General features: G+C 36.1%; 1 protein-coding gene across 2 annotated transcripts; it reads right to left on the reverse strand.

Moving 5' to 3' along the window:
* Positions 1–6,548: 6,548 nt before the first annotated feature.
* On the reverse strand, positions 6,549–12,508 carry LOC120168698 (mitogen-activated protein kinase kinase kinase YODA-like). 2 transcript variants are annotated; one of them, XM_039177117.1, is made up of 12 exons: positions 12,247–12,508; positions 11,154–11,309; positions 10,292–11,032; positions 9,948–10,029; positions 9,759–9,821; positions 9,320–9,480; positions 9,132–9,207; positions 8,876–8,935; positions 8,620–8,727; positions 8,264–8,503; positions 7,273–7,358; positions 6,549–7,180 (listed from the first exon to the last, which is right to left on the reverse strand). In XM_039177117.1, coding segments are annotated over exons 1-12 (2,283 nt in total). In that variant the 5' UTR covers positions 12,249–12,508; the 3' UTR covers positions 6,549–6,672. The 2 variants fall into 2 exon arrangements, with proteins under 2 accessions (XP_039033048.1, XP_039033047.1); XM_039177116.1 differs by having other exon boundaries at positions 11,154–11,374.
* Positions 12,509–13,025: the final 517 nt, after the last annotated feature.

Below are 13,025 nucleotides of genomic sequence, written 5' to 3' on the forward strand. Positions count from 1 at the left end.
ATGTTTCAAGTTAGGACTTTTATTGATAAACATATATGTTCAAGAACCCAAGTTTTTCCTCACCATAGACAGACAAACAAGAAGGTGTTGGGTGGTTTTCTGGCTGAGTTAATATTTTTGAATGGAAGGGTATATCGGGGACATGAAATTATGACTGACATGAATGCTCGGTTCAAGATTAGTATCTCATATTCTCAATCTTGGAGAGCCAAATGTTATGCCTTGGAATTGTTGAGGGGGTCGCCAGAAGCATCGTTTGCCCAACTGCCGGCTTATTGTCACAATTTAAAGCTGAAAAATCATGGGTCGGTAACTCATATCAAAACAGATAGAGATGGACGCTTTGAGTTGCTGTTTATCGCCATTGGTGCTGCGGTTAGTAAATAATTATAATTTTGTTGACTCGTTTTTGTTAGTTGCATGAATTTCACATTTAAATGATTATATTTCTTGTGTATATGATTTTGTAGATTCGTTCGTTTATTACTTGCATGCGCCCAGTTATTATAGTTGACATAGCACATTTGAAAGGTCGATAACTTTGAGTAAACTTATTAGCAGTAGCCATGGATGCTAACAATGGGATACTGCCAATAACTTACGGGGTTGGCAAATCTTAAACCTCTGATTCATGGACATGGTTTATGGGGCATCTTAGGGATTGCATAGGTCCTATTAGCAATCTGACAATCATATCTGATAGGGCAAACTCAATTGACAACGTTGTTAGAAGGTGTTTCCCAGATGTTTTTCATGGACTTTGTGGTGTTCGTTTGTACAGAAATCTAAAATCAAGGTCTGCTGGTATAAAAAATCACAAATGGACATATTGGAAGGCTGTAAAAGCTTATCGGGAAGTGGATTTTAATAAGCAAATAAATTATTTAAGACGTGTTTTGCCTCAATTTGCTCAAACACTAGAAGATGTCGGGTTTGAAAGATGGTCAAGAGTACATCAACTTGGAGCAAGATATGGTTTCATGACATCTAATAGTGCAGAATCAATCAACGCTCTAAGTCACCATTCCCGAAAATTACCCATTACTATGTTAATGAAGTTTTTTCAAGCCTCTATTCAACAGTGGTACTACAAGAAAAGAAACCATGCAGGTATTATTTCTTTAAATTAGTAACTTATCATATATTTTACTAAGTATTATATATTTAAATTTACAGGAACATTGGAACGTCGTGTTACACCATGGACTGAAAAAAAGATAACGAAATGTGTTGTGAAGTCAACGTCATGGAGAGTTGAACCATGTTCAAACACTTTGTTTGAAGTATTGGATAATAACTTAAATGGGCTTGTCGATCTAAATGAAAAGACATGTAGTTGTAAGAAATGGCAAACATCTGGTTATCCGTGTGGTCATGTTATAAAAAGTTGCTCTTCGTCTAAACCAAGATGATTCAAGCGCATACGCTATGGATTGCTACATTACAGAAGTATATCGACAGACTTATGCCGAGATTGTCTACCCATGTCCACATCCTTCTGAGTAGGACATACCAGATGACTTACAAACAGTTTTGCCACTAGTGGGGTGAACGGAGACGTAATGGCACGTGCACAACGTCTGATGCGTGAACCTCGTCGTGCAAGAAAAACCTGACGTAAAGCATCTACCTTATCGGGCCTCTGAAAATAAATTAATACATAAATCACTAAATAAATAAATAAATAATGCCGAAAAAAGGTTATTTGTATTTTTAGTATAGTATTAAACAAATTTACCTCATTGCGTAAAGTATGAACCTCATTCTATAACGATGAAACAATCTCGCGTAGAGCTGCAACCTCATCACGTAAAGTAGATACCTCACCACGTAGAAGACCATTGTCATCGCGTAAAAAATCCACCTCACCACGTAAAGATCGAACCTCATCACGCCATGAACCATTATCTTCACTAAAGTACCGACCTCATGACGCAAAGCACCGACCTCATCACGTAACTCCCTTAACTCATCCCGTGGAGGTGGAGAACAGGGAGATAAATGTCGTGGCCTCTTTGTCAGTCGTCTATCATGAGGTGATGGTTGAGAAGAGGCTCAATGATGTGATGGAATAGGTGATGGTGGAGGTGGAGAAGAGGTTCGATCAGGTGATGGCTCCGGGTGTCGAGCTGTAGAATCGGCCCGATCAGGTGATGGCTCTCGAAGTGGGGGTGCTCATCATTCGTCCCATCAAAAAACCGCTTACTAGCTTGCCACCAATCAATGGCAAGCTCAGCCTCTGTGGGTGTCAGCCTCTGTAATGGATAGTTGGCCTCCTAACAATATAAAAGCTCAAATAAAGTTAAACTTGTACTAGTAATAACTTGTTTATATATGGTATTATTTGTGTGTTAACTTACATCATTCATCGTCGTATATGGGAGTAACTCTTCCCAATCCAACATGCATATCCTCTTCCAGGTAATAGCCTTAGGAATATCATTTGATCTTTTTTATCGCATATGTCCGCATGCTGGGGAAAGCCTCAAATATACAAATCTACAAAACAATATAATACACAAACATTAGTAATTGTTAAATAATTAATTATAATTTTGGAAACATTATATAGAAATTCTTACCTTAAAGGCCCAAGTAAAGCCTGTCAAAGTGTATTTAGAACCATCGCCCCGCAAACTTTTTCGGTTCTCAAAGGCAGACGACAACTTCTTCCAGGTAGCTTTCCATAGATATGAACCCCACGGAAATAGGTTTCATGCATTTAGGTCCTCTACCAATAATATTAGGTCCTCAGAGATAGGTTGTCTGCCCTCTTTGCCTAAAAAGCCGGCATGCAAAAGTAATAAATGGCATACTCGGACAACATCAAGGTCATCTATCCGAGTAAAACCATCTTTAACAAATAACCTCTTCAAGTCGTCGACGTGTAAACTCGGCTTCGACTTTGCCAGCTCAGGAAAAACCCGAGATAACCCTGATGGGCGGGAGATATGACTAGTGTACCGAGTTACTTCATCGTGTCCGAAGCGTAGACCAGTGATTAAGCAAAACTCCTCCCGCCCAAAACAAGTATATGCCGGTGATGGAGGAAAATGAAACCATATCTCTTCATCACCACGTTGTATCCTCTCGGGTAGATCGTTAGTCATGGTATGAAGAAACAAATGTGTCAACATAGCATCTCCACCCATATGTTGTACTTTCATCCATGGCCCGAAGCAAGTATCCTCAAACAATTTTCTTTGTAGAGGTGTAAGCGTCGACGCAATTTTAGTGGCTATGCTTAATTTATTCCTTAAGGTCAATGCAGCCGAAAAAAATTTCTACAAAAATAATAAACATACCAAGTTAGATATACCAAAAACTACAAATTATACACTATAAACAGACATGATATTAAACAGTGAAAACAAAGCCAAATATGTTTCAAACTAGAACGGTATTCACATGCTGTCATTATTCCATCATAGTTCACAAAATGCATCAAATAACATTCCAGAATAAGAGTAGTAGTTTATTCTTGAAACTTAAATTAGCAACACTGTGAAGTTAGTATTTGTCTTTGTTTTGTCTTTTTTATTGAAGTAATGCGATTCATTCAAGTTTCAATTTGCAAAATAAGAGTAGTTTCTGAAACTTAAATTTGCAACGCGAAACTAAAATCGCGTTGCGATTTTCATTTTCGCGTTGCGATTTTCATTTTCGTGTTGCGAATTTAAGTTTCAAAAACTATTCTTCTGCAAATTGAAACTTGAATGAATTGCATTTCTTCAACAAAATGACAAAACAAAGATAAATACTAACTTCATAGGGTTAAAGACTAAACAGTTTAACAGTATTGGCAGCAACCGAATGAATTTACTAAGCAATCTCAGTGAAATGGTTAATCTTTATATATATTGAAATTACCAGTAAATTTATCATCAATGTAAGAAAAATCTAATAATAATACAAAAATTTTAAAATAAAAATAAGAGATTAAAAAACTAACCCTCGGTGGTTGATTTTCTATTTCTGACCGTGAATGGTTGTGAGGGTTGCTCTGAGAGATGGAGATAGACGAATTTCGCCGGAGATGGGGACGGATGTCGTCGTAGAGAGTGAGAGATAGAGATGGGATTGAGTTGTGATTTAGGGTTTTAGGTTATGATTTGCGATAATACTGTTTACATTTGTGTTTCGAAATTAATATTGTGTTTCGCATTGCGAATTTGAAATTCCGCGTTGCGAATTTGACTTTTGTGTTGCGAATTTGGCTATCGTGTTGCGAATTTGACTTCTGTATTGCGATTTACAAATTCGCGTTGCGAATTTGACTATCCCGTTGCGAATTTGACTTCTGTGTTGCAATTTACAAAGTCACGTTGCGAATTTGACTATCGCGTTGCAAATTTGACTATCGCGTTGCAAATTTGACTTTTGTGTTGCGAATTTGACTTTTGTGTTGCGAATTTGACTATTGCGTTGCGATTTACAGATTCGCAACGCGAATTTGGAAAACCGCAATGCGATTTACATATTCGCGTTGCGAAATTGAAAACTGGGTTGCGAAATTTGAGATCGCGTTGCGGATTTGTTGGTCATTTTGGCAAATCCAAAAAAAGTTGGTTAAAATCGTATATTATAAGACATTTTCGGTCACTGAGATTATTTTCTCTAATTAATATGGCAAACTTGTAATGGGGCAGCCGATTCGAATTATTTCACGATTTATGTTTTTTTACAAGTGAATAAGCTGATTTTTTACGTGGATTTATACTATTTAGTTTCAAAAATATTCGTTTGGTATAATAACTTTTACTTGAAAATGTCTTTTTAATTGTGTGATGCCTCACAATAAAAAGTTTAATCGTCTATTTTAAAAGAAAAGAAAAGAAAAAAAGTTGATGAGATGTTACAATGAATAAATTTGCACACAAATAACTATTTGAATAGATATAAATTTAATACTTGTAAGTTTGAATTTAAAATAGAATCTATATTTGGTTGGGTTACTTTAGATAACTACTTAGGTAGGTAAAAATGAAAGTATTCGTAATGACATTTAAAAATGATAAAAATAGATATAATATGATTATTATGTCATAGTAATATACTGTTTTAAAAGTAATTTTATTTGAATGGGTATAATTCATGTCTCTGATCTAATTGATGTAACTTTTAATACTCAACGATCTGATATGATTTATGAACTTTTTCCTCATGACATTATCCATAATGAGTATTTTACAATTTGGAGCGTCTACAAATTCTTGTTGCATGTCAATGAGTATCAAGCATCAATCTCTAGTGCCTAGTAGCATTTTATGACCTAAAAAGAAAGACGGTCTATGAATATCTCTATAAAAAACTTGAAGGATATCGCCGATAGAGTTACTATAAGACAGTAACGATCAATTATCAACTAAAACAAACTTAGCCATATAATCCACTACTCTATTGGTTTCTCGCCTGATCAAAAGAATTCAACATACTACATTTTGCTAAAGAGATCAACAATGACTCATCTGAGAAAAATAACTGTTTGACATCGATGACAAAAGGAGTTTAAGGAGAATCACATTTATCTCTGTTATACTTATTTTTAAAATATTATAAATTTATATAAAATATAAAATATTAATTTTTATTCAATTCAATAATATGACTAATTTGTTATAAACCGTCATTTAAAAGTTATCGTTTTGATATTACTTTTAAAAGTAATTTTGAAAAGTGTTGTAAAAATATAATTGTAAAAATGTTTTTGAAAAGCGTAGCGAGTGTTTGACAATGAGTGGAAAATCACTTTCCTATTAGGAGAAGCATTCTCTAAAATTTGAAAAGATTGCCATAAAAACATGGTAGCATAGTCAGAAGTTTGATGTTTCTACCTGAATATTCAAAAGCTGAAGTTCATTTCCTCAAATGTATTTTTTAGGACATTCACCAGGTCCAAGAATATTACTTGGGCTGCAATAGATTGGATTATCGATATGGATGGATCTTGACAATTCACCAAAGAGGCATATTCGCAACTGCAAATTCATTTCAAGGCTCAAATCTGGTGCTGGACCACAGAATTTGATTTCTTCAATTTACCTTAGTTTTAATGAATCATGTACATCAGTACAGATGAATTACAATTGAAGTCACGCACCGGCGGCATGCACGAGTTTTCTCAGGCCAGCTTCATGCAGATTTGCCCTCAACGGCTTGACTGCATGACCCACTGCTCATACCAAAACTCGGAATCCTACTTTGTTTCCTTCAACATCTGTACCTATATGTCAAGCTTTGACCAAATATAATTGTCCCGAAAGCTAATGATTGCCTTACTTGGTTCTTCCCCCCGAATGATATATGATCAAAAGCCTGCCTGTGAACTTTTCACAACCGCAGTCCAGTGAAGCTTTAGTTGATTTACACACTCAACTCTGTACAGATTCAAGAGGCACCCGTCATGTTATATAACCAGTTCTAATAGTTTCACATGAAATATCTAGCCAGAATCGATTTCTCCATAGCCTTATCAATCACAAAGCATTGAGACTAAACCTTGATCCTTGGCAAATGGCCTACAAGTACTTCTTTGCACTTCAACCTTATTCCTCGAATTTCGTTTTTGGTTTCATATTGAACGATTTGCTGCCTTAGAAGTAAAAGTAATGAATGTGAATTGAGATCCCGTAAGATCTAAAAGAAATTCTGATCAAATCTTCAAAGTTGTGCTTAGGTAATTACACTCCGGTTAGGTAAAGGAGAGCTGCGACTTAGATCCAAGGATGGGCTCATCGCTGCATGATCCTTCAGAAGCTGTCGAGAAACACGATCAGCTAATACAGACTGTCCATCATAAGATTCCCCATGAACCAATCTTCCAGTTCCTGAATCAGTTTCTGATGGCACCAGTTCAGAAAAGATATGTGAACCTGCTTGCAGTCCTCGAAAAATGTCGGGATTATTATCGTGATGGAAGGAGCCACTGACAAAAAGACCATTCGAGGGCTTTGGCATGCTTCCAAAACCCTCTTGTAAGTAAGATGATTGTTTCAGATGACCAAAAGGAATAGCACCAATGCCACCTGTCAAGGGTGTAGATGAGCCTGAAGTGGTCCGGGGACTAGAAATGGGAGAAGGAGACATTCTTCCATTTAAATGTTGCGGTGACCTTGAATGTATAAGAGGGCTTCCTATGGGTGAAACAGGGCAAGATACATTCCTAGGAATATTGATATCACTGCAATAACATGGAATTGAAATGAGACACAGAAACATGCAGTATTGAAATCATTTTTGTCATCTAATTTCGAGTTTGTGCATGTACGAGACCTGGCGTGCAGTTTCGAAAATCTGGATGAATGAACTGCAAGTTGCTCTGACTCCAAGGAGGAATAATTCCTTGCTTGTCCAATGCCCTGACAAAGTTCGGTAAAATGTGACATTCAGGAACTAAACATGCCTAACAAACCACTTAAAAATCTGAACCAAATCAAAGATGACATAAAAAAAAACTAATGAGAAAGTAACCAGTAGGTAAACGGTTCCTGCCAATTGTCAAGTATTGCATAACTAAGAATTGAAGAAGAAACAGCAGCACTGCTTGTATAAGCAAAATTTTAAAACACTTCCTATTGATTTAATAAGCATCTTTGCATCACCCTATTGTCAGTGAAGTTCTCTACATTACCGGAACAACTTATAAAGAATCTCCTAGATGTTTGACTATGGGGCTCTTTCTGCCATTTTACCCTTGCAACTAGTCAATCATGAATTTCAAGAATTTTATCACTTTCATCCTTAACAAGTTCACTTGTGAAATGCTGATTGTAAAAAGCTTGTAAATAAGTTGACTATGTTATCCTACACTTTTCTCTGTTTTGAGTGAAAATTCCAATGAGATTCAAGGACTTAAATACCAAAATTCCATGGGGGTATTAGGGAGCCCACTTAGGCATATCTACACTAGGAATGTCGATATCATATCATACCTTCAGTTTTCATCCAGCTAATTATGGAGCTTTTGCAGATGAAGTGATGAAAACTAGAAAATGTTATTGAGCATTCAGAATAAATCACTCAAATTGAAAACATGACATGCTATTGTCCACTGTATGACTGCAGCACCATTTCAAGTAAGGAAATTACAGCAAGGACCATGTCACCCATTTTATGTTTGTATTGAAATTTATTTCGATTATAATTTGATATATTATATATTTCATCCCCTAAATTATCTGTTGAAGGTAATGAATGCAACAATATAATTCAGGCTCAAAACTCAATCATGGAAAAGACAAAGCAGTAGAAAAAATATAATTACCAGAGTTTTCACCCCATTTGTCACACCAGGGGTAGGATCTGAAGACTCAGCATCTGGCATAGGCCTTTCCAGAGGTGCAGCATATTTTATAAATGGGTGACCTAAAAGCTGAACTGCATTAGGACGATTTTGTGGGTTGCGTTGCAAACACTGGCGCACAAAATCTTTTCCTTCATCAGAGAGGTAATCTGGAATGGGTGGAAGTTCCTTGCTATTTCCAATCTTGAACATAGCCGCAACCTGACATACACGTATCACAAAGTAGAAATAAAAAACTGCTATTATTATAGACACATCAAACAGCTCTCAAATTTGAAATATCCCATCTTTCTATTCTGGTAAAATTTATAACAGACCCCTTCATATTGACTCCAAGGAGGTTTTGTTGTAGCCATTTCCAAAACAGTGCATCCAAGACTCCATATATCCACAGCAAGGTTGCAACCACTAGGGTTTCTTATAATCTGGGAAAATAATAGAAAAAAATTGAGATATGTTATACAGAGAATTTCACAACTGAAGAAAGCTCAAACCAAAAAAACATGTCATTTTCCCATTGGCGGTTGGCTGATAAGAATTTGAAATAAACCTAATGAGAAAATTAAGTCTAACCTCAGGTGCCAGCCAGTAAGGGCTTCCTTTAAACGAAAGTGGACACGACTTCCCTGCAATCTGCAAAGCATATATTATTATAAGTAGGAAATAACCTTACATGAGAGGTCGAATCAATGAATAATAATATAGCATTAAATAAGTCATATTTGAACTTCATGCTTGGGGTAGCTGCAATTTTTTTGGCTAAAGGGTTAGCTAAAATTTACTCCGATCAAGTTCATTTATAACAAAAAGTGATTACTCCCACACTTGCATGCTTTGCCATCCCAAAGTCTGCCAACTTAACACGGCCATTAGGGTCCACCAGTATGTTTGCTCCTTTAATATCTCTGTATAAGAAATCTAAGATGAACAATAGTTCCTTGATGCAAATATTACAAGACAGACACCATGAATTTGTAGTTCTACCATATCAAATAAGGAACAGATAACCTGACTCACCTATGGACAGTAGACTTAGAATGTAGGTAGGCAAGCCCAGACAAGATCTGTTGAGTGTAACTGCGAATTGCTAGTTCACCAAGCTGCCCATACTCCTGGAGGATTTTATAAATAGACCCACCAGATACATACTCAAGGTATATGTAAAGCTTGTCATCAACCTGTTCAGGAATTTATTTGAAACCTCTGTAAGAGAAGCATCGTACTAATTTATTTTTGTAAGAAATTGCTTAAAAAGTAATAGTGTTTTGTGTTTAGTAAGTTAAGATATCATAAAAAATCCCAAAAGTTTCTTAACACTATACGGTTCACTATTTCTTAATAAATAAACGAATAACTCTTTAGGAAAGAACCCATTAGTCAATGCAGCTTCCTGATATCTTAATAACAATTTTCAATAACCATAATAGACGAACAGATTGTTGGATATAGGACACACCTTTTCAGACCCATAGTATTGAACGATATTTGGATGCCATAAGCTGCTCAATAAAGCAATTTCCTGTCAGAGCAATAAGAATATGAATTTCTTTTAAAGCTATAACACAAGTTAAAGAATAACAAGGAAAGCATTGTTGCTTTTTGCATCATCCAGACAATATAAAACTTCTTAAGCTGATGGGCTTACCTGCATCAACTGCTTAGTACTTTCTTTTGATTTGGCATCATCAGAAAATAAGGTAACCTCTTTCATTGCACACATCTCACCACTCTCACTGAGAAACATTGAAAATAAAATTAGATATAGACATAGTAACAAAAGGAATCGCCAACAAATATTTCAAAAGAGTAGACATGTAGAAACCCTTAGATGCCCACTAGTTTAATATATCATGTAAGATATTTGCAAGAATCATATGTTATTGGTAAAATAGTATAAATACTGAAACATCAGTCTCAATTACTAAACTCAAGGAAAAACTAATACAAGGCATATACCATTAGACAACTATCCCTTCAAAACAATTATACCTGTTAAAACCAACATAAACATGACCAAATGTGCCTCTACCCAGTAGCTTTCCTTTTTTCCACCGTGACCCCGGGTTTAAAAGATTCTCCACCCCTCCTGGACTTCGTGGCACAGAGGGAGACGTTGCTGCTGAATTTGAAAGCAAGAAAAGAGAAGAAATGGTAGTTGTTAAAGGAGGAAGGGGCAACCTGTGGCTTTGTTGTTTTCCATCATCATGCCAACCAGTATGCGACTCAGTAGCTGTGCATGCTGATCTAGGATGAGTAGGAGTCACAGCACCACTATGAATTCTAGAACTGGGACCAGCACTGGTCATCCTGGGACTAGGTAGTGGAGAATACTCAGGGCTCCCCCTACTTGGTTGCCAAAATAGCTGTCCTGACATATCCCCACCCATTGAATTATGCCCGGAATTCTGACCTGATCCGGGACTGGAGCAATGGCCAGATCCAAGCAAAGTGATATCAGTATAAGTCTTTCCTGCCCAGAAAGGAGAGTTCATTACTTGCTCCGTGCCAAAAGCTCTCATTGGGCTTCTAGAAGGACTCGACATGTAGCTGTCAGGAGCGCTGCTGAAAGCACAATGACGTGGGATCTGTAGATTTGGCACATGATTGCTTAAAGGTCTTCTTTTAGGAGTTTTCGGAGAGATATTATTACCAACTGAAATGTTAGACTGTTTTCTAGCCTCTCTTGAGTTACTTTCGCTGACCGTAGAGGATGGATCCTTGACCATCACGCTTCAGACATAAAATAGCATAAATTTGTTAAGGGTGAGTTTTTTTAGCAAACAGAAGCGAGAAGACAACCAGAAGTAAAAATATCCTCCTTCTAGCACTAACAAGAAACAGGTATGCTCACCTCGGAGGGCTGCTTGCAGCAGTTCTAGTCCCATTGTCATAATCAGTTGCTCGTAGACTACGATGATGCAAGTCGGTGGGATCATCACTTTCAGCTGAGCTCTCACTACAAACTGAAGCAGTTACGTAATCTCCATCTATGTCATTAGGATTTAGCCTATGATGTATGCATCCAGGGAAACAACGTATGAGCCTCACAACCAACACCATAAGCTATATAAGCTGCAGTCAAGAAAATAGAAGTGCACACAACATACCAAACAACTATCAGAATATCAGAATCATAGTCCTAGCCACACATCAATTACCTACTTTGAGTACTTATACAGGGAAACATAACATCCGTTTTTTTTTTCTTTTTCTAGGCAAATTAGTGTATCTGTTTCTGTTAATGCATGTTGGTCTATCTTCTAGAACAATAAATTTCATCGGATGATTTAAACAATATATAGAAATCACACCACAAAGAAACCATGGCATCTCAAAATTTCTTGATTAAAGGGATCTTCTACACGGGATGCATGCCACTAAAAGATTCAGAACAGATATTATTATAAATCTTAAACCAGTTCTCTTAAACCTCAATCTGTACTGTCTTCAGCCTTTGGTGTTTCTCAAACACCTCTTTAGGTCCCAGAAGTACCGGATTCACACTGTTTCACTTCTACTTCTTTGAAAACATCGAAGCAGAACAACATTTTTTACTTCACCAATGTAAACAAAAGAAACTATAATAAAAGGAAAACCACATATTTTTTCTATAACCATGTAGCAAACTGAAATTCAATACCGATCCGCAACAAACATTTCCAGAAATCCATATTATAACCCAAAAACACGTGTGAATTTCAATTTCTTTTACTATTGACAGCGCGATTTAATACTTAACGTTTTCTTTTTCTTTTTCTTTTTCCTCCACAATTTTCTCGGAAACCAAACAAAAAAAATTACGATCTGAAAAGTGCTCAAAACAGTAAGTTCCAAACAACAGATCTACCTACAAACTCCAACGAACACCGTAATTAACTGAGAAATAATGGCTAACAAATATTGCTAAACATCAAATAAAACAAAAACAAAGAAAAGGAACTTACATCACATCCGCAAATCTGAGTTCCAACCCACTAACAAATTTAGGAAAATAGAGCGAAAACTTTGCTTTATATCATCCAATAAACCGCCAGCTAAAAAGCAAAAACCATAACGAAAATTTTAAAATAAACCCTATAAATCTAGATGGATTATTCAACAAAAATAATATATTTTCCTTCTTATGTTAGCTTAAGAGAAATTGCGTAGATCGCGTGGAGAGATTGAAAGAAACGGAGAGGGATGATCTCCGAGTTTAGAAATGGAGTTGCCTGAACGGTGATTTTAGAATATTAAAAATCAATTTTACAAATCATAATATAAATATATATATATATATATATATATATATATATATATTTAAAAAGTAAGAGTCTCAGACTGTAGCTGCAGCAGTAAGTAAGTTTCCACGTACGGTCATTCTTAATCTTTTACCTATGGAATATTTTAAAAGAAAATAATTTCAGTGACTAAAAATCTCATATAATATACGATTTTAATTAATTTTTTTCGGATTTACTAAAATGACCAACAAAATCGCAATGCGATCGCTAATTCGCAACGCGATCTCCATTATCGCAAATCAGTTTCCAGATTTGCAACGCGATTATTACTATCGCAATACGATTTTCCAATTTCGCGTTGCGATTTTTCCAATTCGCAATGCGAATTTGAAAAATCGCAATGCGAATTTGAAAAATCGCAATGCGATACTGACTATCGCAATGCAATTTTCCTAATTCGCATTACGATTTACATATTCGCGTTGCGATTTTCATAATTC

Source organism: Hibiscus syriacus, unplaced genomic scaffold (assembly GCF_006381635.1).
Source record: "Hibiscus syriacus cultivar Baekdansim isolate YM2019G1 unplaced genomic scaffold, ASM638163v2 tig00003041_pilon, whole genome shotgun sequence".
Lineage (NCBI taxonomy): Eukaryota > Viridiplantae > Streptophyta > Magnoliopsida > Malvales > Malvaceae > Hibiscus > Hibiscus syriacus.